The sequence below is a fragment of the Perna viridis genome, chromosome 6 (genome assembly GCF_037379345.1).
Source record: "Perna viridis isolate PV_CMFRI_1.1 ecotype Kerala chromosome 6, ASM3737934v1, whole genome shotgun sequence".
NCBI classification, from domain to species: Eukaryota; Metazoa; Mollusca; class Bivalvia; order Mytilida; family Mytilidae; genus Perna; species Perna viridis.
The window spans coordinates 17,932,123-17,955,790 of NC_142450.1; the positions used below are offsets into that span (position 1 = coordinate 17,932,123).

Genomic DNA, 23,668 nt, shown 5'->3' on the forward strand with positions numbered 1-23,668 from the left:
TAAGATATCGAACGTGATACAAAAAGTCAAAGAGGAATCAAGGGAAGCAAGGTTCTAGCGGTAGTCAAAAGAATGTAATCCAGGGACAAAATCCCGACGTGGAAAATAGATATACACAGCAAAGAACATAAAGTAACAAAAATAATAAATACAGTCACAAAAGCAAATGAGCAACTCGGACTCCACTAAAACAGGGAGCATGGACCAGGTTTACTGGAATGGTAAGCAGTTGACAATACAGAATGAAAAAGTCATCGTGTTTGTCGTATAGTTTGGTCAACAGCCTACGTTTACCATCAATCACTAGGTATAAGTCAAGATATGAGGTTGACTTCACAGTGTTCTGTTATTTGTTTCATGCAGAGTCTGAACTTTAAAACTATGCAAAGTGTTTGTAGAGTTTGTTGTGCTTTGGGTGAGGCGAGATTACAGCCACCTTGTTATTATTTAGTTGAGCTATTACTTCAAGCAAATATTTTCGCATATGTTTCACGTACTTGTGGAAAGAATGGTGTTAAGTTTCTGTATGATGAAATGTATGGTAATGTCTTACATAGATTATCTGCATGACATTACTTGACATATCTCGACATTGAAGCGAATGGCTACATATCGCTTCAAAACAAAATCAAGAGTTTAAGACAGTTTATTTTAAGGACTCTACCTGTTATTAGTAAAAAAAAATGAATGAGCTTTGCTGATACATGTATTTGATATAGAGGTTACTATTCGTTAAATTATGTTGATAGTACTCGGATCGTGTAAACCTTCCTTTCTATCGTATATTGTGTATCGTACATCGTATTACAAATGTCAAAAGCAATGAACGTCAGTAAATAATTATGTGCCGCAATGTATTTTTTTATTCGAATTGTTTACATTTTAAATTGATAATTACTACTGTTTAGTCTTAAAAAATGGCTATATATTTAATAGAATTGAGATATTGTGTTGTTTTGATAACTATTTATCGAGAAAGGTGTTCGCAATATCCCGTGTGTATGGAATTTTGTTTAAGTTGTATTTTTGGACATATTAGGAATAATTGCATCATCCTGTAGTACTACATTTTTCAAAATATGATATATTTTGAGAAATTTTGTTGTTTTGATAACTTTTAATCAAAGAAATCTGTTTGAGATGTTCTGTTTGAGAAGGAAATTGACATTTTCCTGAGAAAAACATATATTTTGGATTTTTTTGACTAATTAAAAGTCTTCACAACTAGCGGAAATATTATTTTTTTTTAATGAAGGCAATAAGAAATCATGTTGACAGTGCATCACCTTTTTCATTTTGAATATTTGTTCTTTGCTTCTACAAGCAGCTTGTCGCTTTCATTTTTCAAACGGGAAACATTTCCTTTTTCCGTATGGTATCACATGAACATCATATAATATTACCAAAATGACAGATAGAACATCCTTGTCATATATTGTACATTTGGTATTTACCTATACGTAGGAGTTTAGTACATATAATTATTAAAAAATGTTATCTGAAAAAAGCAATAAAATTCGAAGAACGAAGACGTTATAACCGTTTCACGCGTTGCTTCAAGATATTATTTATGCCAGATATTTTGTTATTCTTAATTTAACTATAGGATGCCCGCCAAATCGCAATCGATTGAGCAAAGTGTGGACACAGTACTCATTTTAAGACTGCAAACAAAATGAATAATCGTCTAAAGGATCTACGATCATCTACCATACATAAATGGTGAACAGTTTTGTTCACATTGCTTGAGTAGCTTAAGAGGAGTTGACCATTAACCTTTCAAGGGGACTTAGTTTTCTTTTTGACACCGTGCAGAGCGCAAAAATATGTACTTTTTGAACGTAGGTAGGCAAATTATTTTTTCTCTCTTTATTCACATTACGTATTTTTTAAAATATTCTTTACCAATTTTTTTTTCTCCATAGTCAGGATCGAAATATTTTTAAACAACCAAAAAATTAAACCAAGAACCCCCCCCCCGCCCGAAGTTAAATGGTACGTCCCTAAGGAAAGTTACATATCCTCATGCCAATGCACTTTCCTGGAAAAAAATTGTTTAATCTGGGACTAGGAATCTGTTTTATCTGTCCCAGGGGTATGGGAGGTGTTGCATGATGTTTTACGACGACGATGACGACACAGTCAAACGCAAATAGAAGAATTTAAAAGTCGCTATGGCCCGTTGAAGAAAAAACAAACTCAAAAATACACTAGCAATAAACAATCTGACTGCTCCAGATATGCGTTGCGTCAATGACGTTTTTTTGTAGCGATCGATTAATTTAAGATTACTTTTAGCAGTCTCTACCTGTAACTCTGGTGCTATTAGCTGGTTATACTAAGACTTCGCCCACGTTTTCACTCCATGGCCAGTGAATTTGATAAATAATTCTGCTTTTGTGCAAGCTACAGGGGGCCTTCTTGGTCAGGTTTGAAGGTGTTAACATTTTTTCATTATTGAAGACCCTCATACAAATCAAGGCGCAGAAAAGGCATTAAAGCCCTGTTCCTTGATATCGGTTATTTTCGATGTATCGTGTGAGTTTTTCAGATGCAAATTCACTTCGTAACCACTCTTTTACCTGTATATACAAATAAATGATCAATCCCCAAACTGAGACTTGTTAATGGTCGAATTGGCGAGAAAAGTCGAAAGGGTATTTGCTAGCATTTTTTCCCATTATTCTGCGAAATTTCCTTTTAATTATCAAAGAATTACGCCTAATCATGCATGCTTTCAAGTAGGTTATCCAAGTGGTCTTTTGCTAACTTTTACAAAGTTTTGTTTATCAAATGGAGACGAACGGACAGAAAGACAGACACTCAACTGAATTTTTATGCATATCAAAAAGTCTAGGCTTCATTCACACTTAATCCGAAATAACTGTGCGCTTTGTTCGAACAGAACTGTTTATCATACAATGTAATAAAAAAAGACAACTACATATATACTATATGTTTTTTAGACTTGTTACTACATTTTTAATCATTCTAAATGTGTGAAAATATCATTTCATGTTTGTTTGTGATGGATGATCAAGTCGGTTTTTTTTTTTATTTATTTTCTGTTTGTTTGTTTGTTTTTTTGTTTGTTTTTTTTTTTGGGGGGGGTGGGATGGGGGGAGGGTGAACACCTTTTAAATTTCTGAAGGTTCCGCTCCATCCAGATAAAGCATACATAATAAATTTTACTCAAAACAATGGGTAGTGAGTTTACCAGTCTTGCCAGTTTAAACAAGAAAACAGGGAGGGGTCCGGACTTTGGGCGCAGATGTTTACACATAAAAGGGGGAAGGTTGTTTCACAGACAAATTTAGCAAGTACACAACACTACATTTATACCTCATATCACAAATATATTCGACCTTGTATGGTTTCAGAGGACTTGCCGCTCAAAGAAATCGGTCACTTCCTTTAGTAATATAGATATCCTCATATAACAAAACAAATACAGAAAAAATGTGGGTTTTTTTTATCTAAATTTTATAAAACCGGGTTATCACAATGTGTAGAAATGAAAGATATTGACACGCCCCTATTCAGTTAAATTAAGAGCTACTTTTCTCATGTTTAAAGATGAAAATATGTTTTAAAATTAATTCATTAGAATTGGCAGTAATGCAAATTTCGTATATTGAAAAATAATATAAATTTGCCATGTGCATATTTTGTTTATTGCACTTTGCGCAATAAACCATATGCACATGAGCTAGGCATCAAATATTTCTATTAAAACCGGGCCTGTGCTTGAAATCATGATATGTAGCGCACCATGGCAGGGCCATGAAGAATAAGATTTGCTCTATAACATTTCGAAAATCATACCTTGTTTAAACTGTAATTTGTAGAGGATGAAGGCCTCATATCGGTGCTCAAAAGCAATAGAATATGATACGGAATATAGGTCATTGATATTTGTACATCGCGGCGCTCCGATAGCTGCAAAATCATACCTACTATATTTGTTTTGTATTATTGATTAAAAGAACTACGACAGTTAATAAACACATAATAAACGAGCAACCTCAATGGGTACATGTTCGCAGCCAGGCTCCCTGACTGATGCATCAGCTCACATTGTAACGTTCTGTCAAATAGTAAAGGAAAATAATTGAAAATAATATAAAATTGCAAAACTGATATATATATATATATATAGATATATATTACTTCGTGCTTTTACAGGTTAAATCTGTCTCATATCATACTTGTTTGTATTTGTAATTTTACTGAACAGAATCAACTCGTACAATGTACCATTGGTAGTCCAAGTTCATCCCTGGTATGATTTTCCGTAAATGCAGTAGATGCGTAATAGTACATTGTCTTCCCAGTTAGTTCTACACCATAGTTGATCTTGACTACTTCGTAGAAAGTAGGGATAGGCTTTCTGTTATAATTACATGTGCAAAGACTGGGAATGATTTACACTTTATTAAGTGCTTGAGAGTGTTTGTCCTGCATATACAAGTTAACAAGTGAAACGAAAGGACAAAATCCAAAAGGTGAACAAACAGTGTAATGGGGGCTACCATTTTTCTATGAACTATTTTACATCACAATTGAAGAGTGTTTACCTTAAAAGGTACAAATAGGGGAAATGGTTTATTTAAAAGCTTTTACGGTGGCAAATGGTGATTTTGTTCGGCACAACATAAATAAGATATTATGTATAGCTTTTTTCAGATATTTTTTTCACATTTATGAGCGGGAGTTATTCGATTATAAATGATTTGCGACATATTTATTGCCACGTACATTCAACAGCTTTTTTCAACAGTCATTTATTTCTAAACCGGGAAAAAACTAAACATGCAAATTGACATATTTAGAGAGGAAATTGTGGTTTTAAAACATACACTTTTAATATCTATCACAGTTTTTTGGTTTACGAATACTGCAGAAGTCAATATTTTCTATATTGCCTGGTCATCTGGTAGAATGACCAATAAAATATAACATTATTGTGAACATTTACTGTCATAATTATGTGAAAGCGTAGTCTACATTCATTTAATTTCATCTTACTGATACAGTGAAATAAAGAACCTATTAAATGTTTTTATAAGTAGTTAACTGTTGAATTGCAATCTATATTTTAACAATTTTGTCACGCTCATAATGTAATTAGATATTGTTTCTCAATTGACCGTGTTGACTTAGCCTTAGTATTTAGAGTTATTGATGCAAAAAAGTAAATGTGCCATTTTATTTTCATGATTTTACCGTAACTAATGTGACCATTTTAAAACGTATTCAACAGTCCTCCCGAGTGTACTGTTTTCATGACCGTCAATATATGGACTAATTTCAAATTTGCTCTGTGTGTGTGTTTTTGTAATGGATGAGGAAATTTGATCTGATTAATCTTTGTTACTGTCCAATATCAAATTCCTGGTTTTGGACTTCTCTATTTTTAACGCCATATGAAAGGGGTAGTATTTACCTATCAATGGCGTGGCAGTACCTGCGAATTCATCGTGTATTTGGTATGCGTATCCGTCTTTTGAAGATGATCATATTGGTATGCAGAAACCGATGCTTATGTTTGTTTGTTTGTTTGTTTGTTTGGGTTTTACGCCCGAGCAGCAATATTTCAGCTATATTCAGGCGATGAACATGTACGGGATGATAAAATGAAGAAAAGATGAATGAAAAAAGGGATGGGACACAAGAATAATTGGGTTGACAAATTTTGATTGCCACAAGATAAAAGGGGGGATGGTATGGTTGGTCAATTTAGCCTCCTGTGGCGGAGCGCAAACGTTCCTACTCCTATCGAATACCACAGCAGGGTTCTTTAACGTGCGAGGAACGTGGCATCTTTCCCAACACGGTGTACCACTGTGGCTTGCGGTCAGGTTTTCCGTATTATAACCTGACAATCCCATCATGTAACACGCCAAGGTACATCATTCCACCACCTAGGGCACACATCCCAGTTGCTCTGTGTAGCCCCCGGCTAGGTTTCTGAGCACTATTTAGTCGCCTTTTACGACAAGCTTAGCGCTGCTGCAGGCCTATTCTTTTGACACATGAGAATATCAGTATCTGCTCTTTGGTTGGATATATTCACATACTAATTTCACGTGGTTAATATTAGCAGATTTTATTAGTAATTTTGTAGACATGGGTTGAAGTCTAAGATATTATTATTATTATTATTATTATTATTATTATTATTATTATTTATTCGATAATTCTGAGATGCAAAAATATGTCAGGAGGATGTAAAGTCGAATTAAATTATTCCAAGGTGAACATTTTTAAAACTTTTGTGTGATGTTTCAGTTAAGTACATGTTGTCGCTTGTTTTTGCATCAGAATTATTCGCAATAAAATATGCATATGGATCGGGGTTTCCGTGTGATAAAGCACAAGTAGTAATACTTAGGTGTTATCGTTGATTTATTCTTTATCTTATGTCGTTTATTGTATTTTTTTTTCCATGTCTGGTCTTTGTCTGTGGACGACATTCTTTTGATTTCCATTAGAATTAGGGTTTTCTTGATTACTATCATATTATCTTTAAGTTAATCCTTTAAAGGTTTTTCTAGCATTATATGATATTTTTGTGTTTGTAATATGATCGGAATAAGGGTAATAACCAAATTACCGAACACTAATCCGATCTTCTATCAAGTCGTCTCAATATAATCTGGAAAAATTGATATTACACCACCGGAGCAGCTGGTACCGCAATGGTCCTGACTTGGTATAGGCACTTCAAACAAAATGGTGGGTTAAATCTAGGTTTTACAGCGCGTTAAACCGCCCTCTTCCATTGCGGCATGACTATACCAGTGGTGAAATTTGCATGATATTGTCATAATAGGTATATTAGTGGGCACATCAACACAAGGAACATTTTACCAAAAAAAAAAAAAAAAAAAAAAAAATCATCACCCGATGTTTTAGAATAAACTGAGTATTTCTCAACCATGGATAGATATCTAAGAAATAATTTGGTTAGAGACCTTTTAAGAGGCATTTGGCCGCAGAAGGTTGTCAAAGCCAATGGGTCGTGTTGGGAATGCTGACCTTCACGACGGGTTTACCAACTGGTGGACCTGATCCGGCCGTTTAGACTAACTGGAAAAGGGGCGAAGGCGAGTAACTGTCGCCTATAAACCAGATAGCTTCGGGTAGATGTGGCTCGTAAACCTTGGATGGTAGCCTACCTACAAACTTCGACAGAGAAAGGCTTCAGGAGACCACCTCGAGGAAAATGCAGAACCAGGAATCTGTAACTTTCGTCCTATACTTCCAGGATTAGAACTTTTGTTCGGAAGCTAAGGGTTAGGTAACCCTGATAGCACACCTAGAGTGCTGAGAACGGAGGTGTTGTTCGATACAGCGCACTTGAACAGAACACAACATCACGTACAGACAGCCAAAATGACATTTGAAATGGTAGGCGCATTTCTTCATAACATTGATTCAGATGTCTGTTACGCAGATATTTATGGCGTTCAAGGAAATCAGAGTATTTAGTACTTGCTCCAGCGTAGCGAATCAATTGTGAAATATAAGCACCATTTGCAGGAGATGAAGGGATATTGTTGCACAGCTAAGGACAATTTTTGATACAAAAGTTGTATCTTTTATCATAAATCTTATTTCTTAGATGATAAAGGACAGATATGCGGTGGTCTTTGGAAGCTTGCTGTTTACATAACAGGTTGTAAGTCAGTGTTACGGTTCACGTCGATCAATTTTTTCCATATGATACACGTATCTAGACAGAAACTTTGCTTATCAGTAAAAAAGGAAATAAGTATTATTCTAAATAATTTTGCAGTTTCGCGCATTCGCCGTAATTAGTGTAAACATCCGTTACGTGTCAGTGAAAGGCTTTGCGTACATACATTGTATGTCCGACATCATGCTGGATAAAAAAGAAAACAAATAATTAAAAAGTTATACAGCACAAACAAACTTCCAATTCGTGCAGAAAAGAGCAAGATGAACCTCACAAAGGAGATAAGCTTCATACACTTCAGCAAGATGAATGTTACTAGATACATAAGTTTAATTGGCAATTGGAAAAAGGAGTTTTGGCGTTAATCACATACTTAGATTGAAGGCTTTTTTTCTTCTTTTATAATAATTGAACGTCGTAAATAAGAAATTAACTTCTACTTTTTTTGTGACAAGTAAGATGAAGATAGCCCACAAACTATCGATTTCATGAGGATGGAAAACCAAATATTAATTTTTATTTTCTGATGGAAAGGTGCAAAGCTTTCTATTTAACCCAGAAAAAAAAATAACTGCTCAAACAGACAACCATATAATCACGTGTGTTACCTGCACAGGTTAACTAATTCAGTCCGTGAAACAAATACACCGGACACTCAATATTCTGGATATAAATAAAAAAAACTTTATTCATGCTTTATCATCAATAAATATTCAAAAACATGATTCGCTATTTTTCAACGATCAATCAAAAACAGTCGAAGGATGCTTAGTTTTATCGTTCACGGTCACATTATGATATTATCACGTACCAAATAGGAAGGAAAACAGTAACATATATGACGGATATATATGATTATATTAACTTCATCAAACATAGTCAATCGTTTCATGATAAGAAATAGAAACTGAGCTCATATAAGGAAGCTCTTAAGAGCATATTTCGCTTTCTCCATGCAAGTCCCATACAAAATGTGCCATTACAGTTCTACTCAAGTCCACAGTGCAGCCACGGAAGCAACATATAAACTGACAAGTTGGGCAACTAATTATACGTGTTATAATTAAATAAAATATATCATGTAACATGCCAAATTCAAGTCATTAAAAATAACATTGAACTATTGAAATTGCAGATTGGAATCTGTGTTGGGATTGCAATTTTATATCTTTGTTATTTTACTCATATAAGACATAGTCATGGTCGTCATCATGGACTTGTGATCAATTGGTTTTGTTCATCTGTACTCCTTGTCATAATTTCCTTTTCCTTTTTGTCTACCCAGGTTGTAACATTTAAACAGCATATAGGTGCATGTTTCTGAAAAAAAATAAGGAAAGGGAGCCTACCCTACCAAAAACCGTGCTTCCAGTTTTTTAGTGGATTCTGGTTTGCTCTTTTACTTTTGTTTGTTCTGTTGATTTTACTTTGGTTGCATCACGTTCTTTACATTTCGTACCTTCGTTCGTTCTCACAGTTTCCCTCATAATGTTTTTTTGCATCGAAAATCATATTAGTCAAATTAAAGGATTTAGTCGTTCGTTGTTGTTGATTTAACATTTTACACATATAATTATTGTAGTTTTGGCACTTGTTTTTTATGTGTCGCGCCATGTTTTCTTTCTATATTCTGTTTCATTTTTTGGATTACCACTATAACCTTGTTCCCCTGATTACTCTTTCCTATCACCTTTTAAATGCATTTAGTGAGTTTACTCGGTCAAGGTTTGGGTGTATTGTTTAATGTAAGTATTTCTTTATTTAAAGGAATAATAGGAAATGAGCAAAACAAATAAAAACTTTAGATGGATACGCTAAACGGGAGCAACTACCACTCCACACACAGGCCCTACGAATGTGATATTGGAGGTAATGAAGGGATAGTTACATAATACTATATAAATATATAAATGTCTAATAATGTGACGGCTCTATTTGCTCCACTGTTCCCTCAAATCAAAGTGATACAGGGAAGATAATGTAAGCATAGACGAGTCTGAAAACATCCCAACGAAGTTAGAAATGTCAAATTTGCGATGCAAATGTTTGGTCATTCCCTCTGCGGGACTCGAACTCGTACGCTGCGACATCTATGGCAATATCGCATGTCCAGCGCCCTAGACCATTCGACCAGCTAGGCTGTATAAAAATATAGCTTTTGCTGACCGGGTCATTCGTCCTGGTAGGATTAATCTAGGACTGTAACTTAGTACACGGTATTTGGTATTACGGGACAGATCATCTACGTGTTGTTATGTAGGATAAAGGATCGAATTAACGATACTTGTAACATTAAAACAATATTATTCCAACTTCTCATAATGTTCGGGCCAGAATTGGTCGTATGCTTGTATGAGTCTAAAATACCAAATATGCGTTATCTTTATTCTAGTTATTTGACCTTATAAATGATCTCAGACGTAAGAAGTAATAAAAAATGTATAAATGATATCTATTATACATATTTCAACATTTGTGTAAAAGGTGCGACATGCAAGCGCATGATTGATGATATTTGTCCAATATTTTAAAGTGTACTATTTTTTCTTGCTGAAAAATGACAACAACAAAAAAATTTGCTAAAGAAATCGGCTGTCAAGGCAAATGCTGGTTATTTTTAATTTGCACTAAATGCATTGTTGTAAACTGAAAAGAAAAACATTTTATAGTTATTTTATTTCCTAATAATGATAAAATCAAAATACATTTCATTCATTAGTAAAATTTATTATTATAACGAGTATCGAACACTACGAATTAAGGATATGGATCATGATAGTTCTGACTCCGACCATGAAGAAAGTGATATATACACTCAAAAATTCAAAAAGAAAAATCCTAAACCGAATAAATGTGGCACCTAGAAAATGTTATTGAAAAAATAAAATCAGATGTCAAACACTTATCCAACAACTACATTCCATCTTTGTTCAACATCACGCCCGATGAGAAAATACAGTCGTTGAAAAATCGTGAAACCATGACGATATAGTTATAAAACCAGCAAACAAAGGCAGTACCATAGTAAGCTTGGATAAAAGTAACTACATCTCAGAAACAATGCGTCAGTTTTTGGATGAAAGATTTTATGAAAAGCTATCCAGCGACCCTACCAAATCTTTTAGTGAAAAAATCACTTCAGAATTGAACAAAATGTGCAAGGACGGCAGCATTACTGAAGAACAGTTGTAATACATAAAACCAGAGGATCCAGGACCCGGACGTTTTTACCTTCCACCTCAAATTCACAAAAAAGGATATCCCTGGACGGCCCATAGTTTCTGCTTATGGTCACCCGACCGAAAAAAAATATGAATTTGTTGATTATCATCTCCAACCCCTTGTTTAAAAGCTCCCGTCATATTTAAAAGACACCACGGACTAGAAATTAATGAATCCTTTACCTCCCGAAACACTTCTGGTATCTCTTGATGTCACTTCACTCTTTACTAATATCCTATCCTATGACGGTGTAGAAACCTGCAGAGAAGCTTGGAAATTACGTTTTGGACCCCCCTACTGACTGCGTAGTAAATTTATTCACTTTAGTTTTGAAGTGTAACTACTTCACTTTTAACGACGAACACTACCCGGAAATCAATGATACAGCTATGGGAACGAAACTGGCTCATTCGTATGTTAACATCTTCATGGGTAAATATAAAATCAAATCATTCCAACATCTTTATCGAAACCCCTCTCTTGGTTTCGATTCATCGATAATGTTGACATGACATGGACTGAGCCTAAACAAAATTTAGACAATTTTATCACACATGCCAACAATGCTCATCCATCAATCAAATTCACCCATGAAATGTCTGACACTAAATCACATTTGTGGATACTAATACGTCTGTAAGAGACGGTAAATGTCAATGTATCTTCACAGCAAACCAACTGATAGTCACTAATACTTATCTCCCAATAGTTGTCATCCAAAATATTGTACTGAAACATACCATACAGCCAGGCACTTCGAATTCGGCGCATATGCTCATCTGACGATACCAACAACAAACGTCTAGATGAACTCCGTGGCCATTTGCTGTCGCGTGGATATAAATCAACAGATATAGATCGGGGATTTGAATGTGCGAACAACATCAGCCGTAATAATCTCACATACAAACCCAAGAAAAAAAGCGGAAGGATTCCTTTTGTGCTTACTTACCATCCAGCCTTTGGGAAACTCTCGCAGCTACTGTATTCGAATTGGGAAGACATTCAAAAACATCCTAAGCTCTTCAAGCTCTTTCCTGGGGCCCCGGTCCGGGATTTCGTAGACTTAGGAGTATGAGAGATGCCTTAGTAAGAGCAGATATTTCATTTCAGCCCAAACAAAATTCAACGGGCCAGTGTCGAACATGTTGAGATAAAAGACGTAAGACCTGTACCCAAATACTGCACACCAAACGTTTAAGAGCTACTGCACTGGAAAGGAATTTGCCATTTTTTGCGACGTGACTTGTAAAACCGAAAATACCATATACCTTCTCCAGTGCCGACGTGGTATGCAGTACGTTGGCGAAACAGAACAACCTTTCAACAGACGCATAAATGGTCATCGCAGTGACTACAAATGCAAACCAGACCTCCCTCTAAGTCGCCATCTTAGATCTACCGGACACACCCAGGACAATCTGCACAACATTGTTTTTACGATCATAGAACATAATAAAAAACTGTTCAAAATGCAAAAGAGTGTCTCGTGAGAGGTTTTGGATGAAAAAATTACAAATAACTTCTCCAGATGGAATTAACGAGAAAAAATAATTCATTTTTAGGTCTTGGTCTAAGGCTGACACAGCACTACATGCTATACATCAATACGCCGTACTACTATATTTTGACTTTTCTTAATTGTTTTTCACAGTCAATTCATTTCTTAGTTAGGATAACACCCCCCTTGTTATGCTCATTCTTATTCCTTATCATTTGCTTCTGTGTGCACTTGATAAAGGTACTATCACCCACAGCGTACGGGATTCAGCTTCTGAATCTATGTTTTGATCTTGAATTTTATTACTTCTATGCTGAAGGATATCGGTTATCCGAAATATTCAATGTAAATTTTACTTTGTTTCCCTTTTTTGTGATGTTAAACATATTTAGACGTTATAGATAGATAGATAGATAGATAGATAGATAGATAGATAGATAATTAAAAAAAAATATTATAACTCATCGAAACAAATTCCCATTGCATTTCAATTATGACACAAACAACAATATAAACTTTTTTTCTAACGGCATTGCAATTTAAATGATATAACTTTTGAAACAAGCCGAAATAATCTCTCATGTCTGAGCCTTCTAGTTTTGACCAGAGTGTGAAAAAAGTATTCAGCAATTATACGCATTTCCAATCTGTATAAAGAGTGTTTAGCCTGTTCCATTTTTATAGAGAAGTGAACATTTTGACATCTTGATTAAGTATCATTCCAACTATGAGAAGTGTTCCCAGATGGGAGTCCTAGGACGCTCACATTTGCTATGGACACTGCCTCAACAGTCCCGATAAAATTTAACCAATCGAAGGTTTAGTCTGCTGACCATCTATTCTAGTACAAACATTCTGACTTTTTTAAAGTAATTAAACCATGTTCTATCAATTCAAATGACACATTTGACTTCAACGATGACGAATCACAATGTACCTTTTCAAATATCAATCAAAGGAGCCAAGATTCTAGCGGAAATCAAAAGAATGTAATTCAGGGACAGACACAAGACATGGAAACAGGCAACACAACAAAGAACATAAAATAACGAAAATAATACATACAAAGTAACAAAAGTAAATGAGCAACTCGGACTCCAATGAAAACTGGGAGCATGGAGCAGTTGTACCGGTATGGTAAGCAGCCTCTGCGTTTCTAGAAACACCCACCGAGGTGCTCATAAAAAGTAAAGTCCGGGGTAGACAAACGAGGAAAGGAAAACCATGACCCGTTGAATAAATCAGTTTTCATGGTGCAGATGAAATAGGGACTTAATTTGGATGGCATTTGATATTCATGATTAACCTTTCCGATGTATACAATATTTCTATCATTTTAATAATGCAAGTAAGAATTTTGTCACCGAAGTATCATAGTAATGCAATGGATGAAGTATAGGAATATAAAATAATTGGTATGGATTTGTCTTTGAAATATGGGGAAATTTTGTCGGTAACAATTTTGTGATGGATGATGTTAGCCAAATTAATTTCATCGATATCTTTGTTGACTTTTCACACACAATAGTTTAAAGAGTCTGTGGAAACCAATATCCAAAATGATAGCATTGTAAAGGGAGTGTATTAGAGTGGGAGGTATCAAACATACCTAAATCATGTTTTGTCAGAGCGTTCATCAACTTTAAAACAAGTTGAATTATTAAATACAGACCACTTACAGATATAACACACACACACACACACACACACACACACACACACACACACACATATATATATATATATTCCCAACGATGTTAGAACTGTCAAATGTGTTGTCACAGCGGTACGAGTTCGAGTCCCGCGGAGGGAACGACCAAAATTTGACAGTTCGAACATCGTTGGGAATTTTTCAGACCCTTCTATAAGTTTACGTTATCTTCCCTGTATCGATTTGATCCGATGGAGCAGTGTAGCGAATAGAGTCGTCACATTCTGAGACGTTACATATATATATATAAAGTCTAAAGGAATCTGCCAACCAGCAAACTTAATGGGTATCCGATCGTCCAGTCATGACAATGCAGCACAAACAAAAATAATTATATAAGTCTAAAGGATTGTATAACAATACCGATAAAGATGTTAACACACTATAATAAAGTATATAATGGGCAAAATTTTCAGTCAACAAATGACCTTCTTCAGTGCCTTAAATAAACTGAGTGTGTATGAAAGTAAATGGTCTGTGAACACAACTCACTACCTAATCAGGTGAATACCTGTGACGTATAAATTTTTTTTATATATAAATCAGTTTGTGAAGGAAATTCGACATGGAAGTAGCCTTTAACAGTATTATTGTTTAGTAGTACTTCTCTACACTATTTTTATTTTACACGTGTAGAGCAAATCAACTTGTTTATTATAATCAAGAGACATGTCGTGAATGCCACCGTTGATGGACAAAAACACCCAAAATATGTTCACCAGCTAAATAGTCAGACTTGTATGACCCGACCAGTACAAGCTCGAAGGCAATACCTTTCACAAGTGGTGGTTGGGAGGGGGGGTGAGGATATGGTGAAAGGGAAAGTTGTTCAGTTGAGAACTTAAAAGTTATTTTTCGTTCACATTTATACATGTAGTATCTGAATAGTCAAAACGGACGAAGGGGGCTCATAATTAATGTCGCATATTGCTTTCCGTACTATAATCGTAAATATTAAATTTTGTGTAAAGAGCTATTGATTACTTATTTTGTTACTCGCATGATAAATGTTTATTTAGTATGGGACGTGCTTCAGTACAATTGAAGAATGAATAATGGGCGTGTAGAATTGGACAATCAGATATTTGGAATGGGTCGATAGGGGAGATTTTGAACTGTATCCAATGGAGGACCTGTTATTATTCAAATAGTGTTACTAGTACTTTATCCTGATATGACTTCACTTTTAACTAAATCTTCCCAAAGAATCATCTTTTTGTTTTTGTTTTTTGTTTTGTTTTTGTTTTTTTTTAATGTTCCCCTTACTCTGCAACACCAAATACATTATTGTTAAATACCATTTGTATATGGGTCATTCACCAACACCCGTTTTCAATAAATGTCGTCCAGTACCTATAACACAACATATATCCGTCATTTGTGAATTCCGGAAATAGTAACAACACATCATTGTGCGCCCAAGGTGTATATATGATATTGTATCCGTATGCTCATTTTGTGTTAAATTTATTCAGTTAACACAATACGGAACCAATTCGGGAAACACTTTATAAGATAAACATAGCATTATATCGATATGTCTTCTCACGGTGATGAGGATTTACTTGTCTAAACTGTGTAGTTTTTTAAATTCAAAATTGGTTTATTGATAAAATCGCAGTAATGGAAACTCATAAAAGGTTATTAGTTAACTAACAAAATTGAAATCATTTTTTTAGGAAAAAGTAATTGACAGAATTTATTATAAATATAAATAATTTTTTTCAATGTGATTTTAATGTGCACAAAGATTTAGTATTGTTATTGTTAATATTGTGAGATATCTAATGTGTTCAAATAATTTTCTTCGTTTATAGGTACATGTATACTGCATTCTCATTTTACCTTCTTGGAATTTTGCGATTAGCCGAGGAAGTCAAAACAGGCAAGTGCTATTTAATGTATTATCTAGTTTTAACCGTTTAAGTAACATATTACAATATAATTAATCAGAATTTACAGACGACCATTGAAGATGGTTAACCCCAGTTTATTGTATGATCCATAAGGAGGTAGACCTAGGGTAAGGAACACAACTCTTACAAATCATTGGAATGTTTGTATTCAGCATTCTACATCAATATCATGTAAGTGTCAAAGTATCTTGGACTGATTTCATTCTGTTTCAAATGAAATCTTGATAGGCTTTGGTAAAATTGAAAATGATACAAACACATCACTGATTACAAGAGTTATTTCCCTAACCCTAGCTCCTTAAAAATATTTGTTTTGGAAAGTTAAATGGTGTTTGTCCATTTTCATAGTTGGACCCTTACATTGCTACTGATATATCAGCTAAAGCAACCACAAAATACTTGCTATTCGGATGTTGAATAAAAGCAACTGTTAAGGTGGTAGACCTAGTGTAAGGGACACAACTCTTAAAAATCATTGGAACGTTTGTATTCAGCACTTTACATCAATGTCATGTAAGCATCAAAGTAACTTAGATTAACTGCATTCTGTGTCAAATGAAAGCTTGATAGGTTTTGGTGAAATTGAGTATGATACAAACATATAACTGACTTCATAAGTTGTGTCCCTTACCCAAGGTCTACCTCCTTAAATGAAATAATTCCAATGATCAAATTCCCCAACCGCCAGTTTCTCGACTCCGGAAAACATTTGTTTCCAAAGAGATTTATACATACAATCATCACATTGGTTCTTGTACAGTTCCTTGATGTGCTATGCTATTCTTGTGGAAAATAGAAAACATTTCCCTGGTCACATTTAAAGTTTAACATTAGTTTTTGGTACATGTGCATAATGAATATTTGTTACAAAAGAGAATTGTACATGTATAAGAGGATTGTAAGTGTGCGTACTTTTTTACCCTGATTAAGATTTTCATTGCTTGTTCGAACATTTTCACCCTAGTTTTTTTTCCATTTTAACGCAACATTTCCCACCTCTTATTATTGATCATATGTAAGGTATTTAGATTCTCTTGTTCAAATTAGGTCTCCTGTTTTCTGTCATGAAAACAATAAATAATAGTACAGTTAATTTGCCTGAACAAATTGGGTAAATAAATACTAAACAAATTGGGTAAATAAGTACTAAACAAATTGGGTAAATAAGTGTCTAGTAAATATAAAGGAAACAATTACCTATGAGAATCATAATATAATGAGTGATGTGGCGCTTTTTCGATCATTTTACTGTCAAACATGTCAAACGTTAGTAATGAGATCATAACTCTGCTGAGCAGGGGCGGATCCAGGCGGGGCGTGCCCCCTAAAATGTGCAAAGCATGGGTTATCAGGGAAATATTTAGGCGGTTTTAGGTTGCAACTTTAATTTCTCGCTAATTTTACCACAAAAGATATCTACATTTCATCCACTCTAAAAGAATATTTCAAAATTTAACCTAAAAAACTTTTTCGCCTCGCTCCGCCTGGCGAAATTTTTACTGTGCGCCCTCCCCACTCCAATCTAAAGTCCTGGATCCGCCCCTGCTGAGCATCTCATTTCCGTAAAAAGATGTGTCAATAATTAAAAAAGCTTTTCTTCTAAAAGCAAATATGTAGTGTATCTATAATATAAAATATGTTACGACGTTATAACTTGAATTGTTTAATTCTTCCCGATTGCACCACATTTCTAATTCCTTCTTGTCCAAAACTCAGTTATCAATTTACAATCATATATTCCATTAAGAATATTTCTATTCCCATAATAATCCTCAATTGCATTTGTCTTAGTTATATAATAATATTTTCGACATACGATTCATAAAGTAAAATCTTTCAATTGAAAAATCTTTTAAACGAACGAATATTTCATCCCCTATTCTCCCAAATTAACAACCCCATATTTTCTATCTTCACTTTCCCAAATTCCCAATATATTATAGAATGGGAAGTTCATCATACAAGAACTGTAGTGACTGTCATGCAATTTTAAATCTGCGTACATTTCCATTGATAACAGAAAATGTTACTATCTCAGTAGGAAGTAAAAGTTATTGAATGTGGTACTTGGAAACAATTATACTCATTATGCAAAAGATTGATTGTTTTAACATAATGTTATATGTGTACATCCGGGGGAAAGTTTTTATTAACAGCATTAGATTAAATGTATACTTAGCCACAAAATTTTAACATTAGTAGAATTGAAGATGTTATAATGTTTAACCAATACAGAAATAGCCCTATCGATCTTGGTTGTATTTCAAACCATAACAAATAAATCATTTTGTATAGCGAAATTAATTAATTCAAGCAGTTTTAAAAGTTTTGTCGATTCTTCATGTCAAGTCTTAACCATGGCATCACATGACCCCGTATGTAAAATTAGTGGCAAATATTATATCACATGACACAAAACCAGTCAGGATACAGAACTCTCGGAAACAATACAATTTATTTATTGGTTGGTCAGGAACGAGTTACAAGTAATAATATATGACGACATGTACCTACACATAACTGGACCCCGTTATATTGGATAAATGGGAAACTTAAACTATACATGATGTATTACTTTTGTTGTGTATTTAAGCTCTGGAACCTTGTAGTACATTAAAAAATTAGAATTTTACCACACAAGAATAATTAAATAGACTTACAACTCTTGTTACGTTTCTTGATCATGCACTGGCATCTTAGCTTCTTATGTACTAGGTATTTGTTACGTTTGAGTTTGGGTCTCATAAAGTAACAAGTATGCATATTACCAAATATTATGGAAAAACCTATGTAAAAATACTAATTTCGGAACATTCCAAGCAAATTAAGCATCATATAATTAAACAGCTAAAAAAATCAACTTGTAGTATTGGTTTTGTCTTACTGTTTTTCAACATTTAGGTACATGAATATAGGCCCGCCCCGAAATAATTATGTCCTTTCCCTCCTAAGATCTCTTAGACCAACCCGCAATCTTTTCACCTGCCAAATGTGTTTCCATGTTTTAACTTGTAAATATCTTGTCATCAGAACAATTTATTACGGGCCGATTTTCGGTATTTTTTTTTGTCGTATACAAGCTTCCAGGGACACTGTATTGCGTTTTCGACCAAAGTACATCGATTAAATGCTCATAAAATATTGTGGTTTATGTTGAGGTATATTTTCATAGGTTGGGGGTGGCAATTTTGACTCTATATAATTGTATTTGAATGTATAAAAGCTTGTTGAAAGGACGGTATTTGAAAAAGATGCCAATTAGATGTGAAATGGAAGGAAATAAGAAATTCCGAAAATTCCCCTTTTTATAAAAAAAACTCGTTATTGTCACATTGAAACAGAAATTTGTTATCATGAGTAGGGTAACTTGATTTGAAAAAGTTCAAATAATTGTTACCTGTGGACGCTACGACATTATAATAGTGTACGCTATCACAAAAAAAAGCTTTTTTTTTAAATAATGACAATATCGGGTGATACAGAAGACCTTATGAAAATATCATTTTGTTTCGATTTTATAGTAAGAGTAATCAAGGGAACCTAGGTCATAGCGGTAATCAACAGAATGTATTCCAGGGACAAAGACCAGACATGGAAAACAGACATACACAACAAAGAACATAAAGTAACTAACATCATACATACAAAGTAACAAAAGTAAATGAGTAACTCGGACTCCACTAAAAACTAGGAGCATGGACCAGGTACACCGGTAGGGTAAGCGTCCTCTGCTTTTCTAGAAACACCCGCCTAGTTGCTCATAAAAAGTCAAGTCCGGGGTAGACAAACGAGGAAAGTAAGTGTCACCTCAAAAGGAAAATCTTAGCACCTGAATTGATCAGATATGTTGGGTACATCATTATCTTAAGTATAAGATATGAGTTCTACTGCGTCAGTATGCTGTGAATGAGAATTCTGTTTGATACTGGTTTTCTAGGGGGTAAGGGTAATATTTTTTCACATTTTTTGAAAATTCTTTCCTGCAAATTCCTATTTCGTGGTTTATTTATCTAGACAATCAACCTATCTATCGAAAGACACCAAATTTTAGACGACTTAGTTGTGCAATAAGTTGAAGAGTCGAATATATGTGACTTTTTACGGAAAAAAAATCGATGATTTTATTTTTGCATTTTTCGATTTATTCGGACTATACAAAAATAGCCAAAATTCATAAAAAAAACTCCAGAAGTATTAATTGTGATAATACTAAACATAAAATACCAAATAAGCCATTTTTATGAATAATTACTCTAGGGGCTTTTACATGGAAACAATATGTCAATTTACATTTATTTTGAACTGTATGGATCGCTCTTGATTGTAGTCATTTTGTTCTGTCTTGTTTCAATTATTTAAGTAGTACTCCGGCTACGAATCATGCAAAATATGATTCATAGGTGAAAAGCCTACATATTTTTATTTTTGATATTTTGTTTAATATGCTTTAGTAAACAGAAATTAACATTTGGTTTTTCATATAACTCGTGCTCATAGGAGATAAAAATTGTATAGAATGCACTGTAGAATTCAAACGTAAGGGAATAACTCTGTAAATGACACTCAAATACAATAGAATCTATTGGATTTTCAATGTTGATTATCTCCTAAGAGCAGACAGATTTGAATGAATAATTACACATTTCATAATATAGACCCATAAAACAACTTAATTACAAAAATAAAAATATGTAGCCTTTTTTGGGGTGTATCACATTTTTCGGATTTTGCATGATTCTTACAAAGACAGCTACTTAAATACATATATGGTTTGGCAATATTTTATGAGGAGGATTGAAGTGGCCAACACTCTGACACTAAGCAACCTTCACTGGCTCCTGATATACTACAACATCCGATCTAAGCTACATGTATACCCAATATTCTTATAAAGACTCTGACTAAATCCCATGCAATATCTTCTAATTTCTTTGTACAAAAAATGAGTTATTAATCTTATTTGAATAATGCAAAAGTGTAAGGGCATAAAGCTTTGAAAATTGTTTAAAAAACATCAGCTTTGTTAACGTTGTAATGGCATACAAATGGTTCGTAAGATAGAAAATATATACATGTAAGGAAAAATAATGTTTGGTGGTAATTCATCATTGTTATAACGTCATAGTAGTGTCACAATCATACGTCATTTAACCAAAGACAAAAACTGAGGTTTGGTTTTTTTTTTTTTTTTTTTGTTTATTTAAAAAAAAAAAGTGTTTGCACTCATCAAAGATACTAAGAATTCCACTTTGTCTGGCATATTTTTTAAATATTTTTTTTTTATGTAATCTTCCATTATTACATATTCAACCAAGAAATATTGAAAATTTTCAGCTCTTCTTTTTGCTTTTTGTGTCAAACGTTAGTTTAAAAAAATGGTATAAAGAAAAAAACAACAGTGACTACTTATCTGTTGTTGCCATATTTGAGGTATTTAATTAATGTTAGAGTTATTGCACTAGCAAAAGTAACAAAATAGATATAAACGCATTCATTTTTTTTTTCATTTTATTATTATTATTATTATTATTATTATTTTGCTTTTAATACAATTCTACGGTTAAGCAGGAACATGGAAGTAAATTGCTTGCACTCATTGAAGGTAGATGTACTAAGAATTGAAATATTCCTCATTTTCTGACATATTTTTTCAGCATTTTATTGGAAATATTGAATTTTAATATATTCTACCAAGAAAAAAATTATCATGCTTAACATGAGTTCCGTATAAGTTAATATTTTTAGCAATGTGTTATCTAGAAGTTGCATACAATTCATTAACTTGGCACTGAAGGATTCTTGAATTTTATTTGTGTTATTGTCATTGAAATCTCATAAAAATGAATTCAGTACAATTTATTATCTGATCCGACCTGACTAAACAAAAATGAGTTTATTTTGATATTAAGACTCTGTCTTTTGAAATTTTCAGGCAAGATTTGAATTCAAAAATTCATGCTGATCATTCATGATGAAAGATCAAACATAATTCAATAGGACTATATATTATGTTCATGTATTGAGTATGTTGATAATTGCCTTTATTAAATAAAACTTTTCACCTTTATGTTCAATACTGCATATGAATTTTAATGTGCCGATTTTATGAAATATGATGTATTAAAAACCGTTTAATATAAATTTCAACAATCATAACTAGTTTGATTTTAATACAGGTTTTGTTTTAAGAAAAGTAAATCATTCCCACGATACCCCCACTAATCAATTGGTACATTAGTATCATCTTGTCCGCCCGAATTTCGTCGCAAGTATCCTCGCTGACAATGAATGGATTGATTTTCAAATTTTTGTGTCGCTTTATATAGACAGCTATGACATTTCTTGGTCACTATTTCCAAAATGTATCACCAAAGGAATAATATCGGGTTGGGTGAGGCTCTGCCTGACCACAGTGGAGTGCGTAATGTCACACTACAATTATTATTATTCAATTCAACCATTTTGTTCCCGAAAATGGGAAGGGTGCGCACTCGGTACGCCGGATGTGGATAATTCCCATTAATTATTTGGAAAGTGGCTTGAAATAGATTTCCATTTATTTTATTTAGAACCTAATTGTAAGATCACAGAGAAAGGTATTGAATATAAAGGGACTATAAACATTACTTCATCTGGACGACAATGTCAAAGATGGGACTTGAACACACCACATAAACCGTTGCATGTACCAATTGATTACGAAATTGCTGAAAACTACTGTCGCAATCCATCTAACAGTAAAAGACCCTGGTGTTACACAATGGAGAACGAAACACGATGGGAATACTGTAACGTGCCTAAATGTGGTAAAAATGTATTTCGGATTCTAGTTAAATGTAATTTTTGTCGCTGTTTACTCAATTGTTACGATTTGTCATTTTTATATTGAAAACAAACACTAAGTGTTTTTATCTGTCAGTTTTTAAAACTGTCTCTTTTATATGAGAAAACGATTGTGAATTTCATTTGCAAAACAATATAATTCAGACTTGAAAACTGACGGCGATAGCCATTAACACAGTAATACTTATTTACTGACCTTCATAAGAAGCTAAAAACTATTTTCGATATTTTTTCTTTAGGGTTAAAAACGCATTGTAATTCTCGGAAATGCATCCGGTTATCATTTATATTTTACTTTGTTCAACGTTTACTGTTTAGATTTTGAATGCAACACCACAGTATTAGAATATGAGTACAACAACATAACAGACTTAAATGTAACCAAATCCGGAGTGTGGTGTCTACGACGGGACCAACTATATCACCAAGCTATATGGCCTGGTTACACAAATGCAGAAAACTATTGTTGGAAATCATATAACGCACGAGAAGGACCCTGGTGTCTAATTAAATGGATTTTCTGTCACTATTCAGGATGCGGTAAGACAAGAAAGTTATAAGGTTTGATATTGTCACCGTCATCAAAGAAATAAACGTTAGTTTTTTTTTTTTATTGAAATTCGCTGTTACTTTTCGAAGACGATGCATCGTAGAAGATAGTAAAGCTCTTTTCCTATGATAATAGTACAATATACAATGAGGGTTTTGGATTTCGCTGTGATACAAAGAGAGAAGTTGTAAGATTTTTGTGGTCGAAAAATGTATACTTATCG

General features: G+C 33.7%; 1 protein-coding gene across 6 annotated transcripts in view; it reads left to right on the forward strand.

Moving 5' to 3' along the window:
- LOC148613922 (adhesion G protein-coupled receptor L3-like) overlaps window positions 1-23,668 on the forward strand; it is a 101,650-nt gene that overhangs the window by 39,107 nt on the left and 38,875 nt on the right. For 2 of the 6 annotated variants that reach the window (XM_088587625.1, XM_088587629.1), the window contains 3 exons: window positions 15,954-16,021; window positions 22,622-22,858; window positions 23,214-23,435. The exons of 2 other annotated variants lie outside the window; for them this stretch is intronic. In XM_088587625.1, the coding sequence (XP_088443751.1) occupies window positions 15,954-16,021; window positions 22,622-22,858; window positions 23,214-23,435 (527 nt within the window). Of the gene's footprint in view, window positions 1-9,469; window positions 9,572-15,757; window positions 15,777-15,953; window positions 16,022-22,621; window positions 22,859-23,213; window positions 23,436-23,668 lie in introns of those variants that run through there. 2 more of the 6 variants (XM_088587630.1, XM_088587628.1) reach the window with 2 other exon arrangements.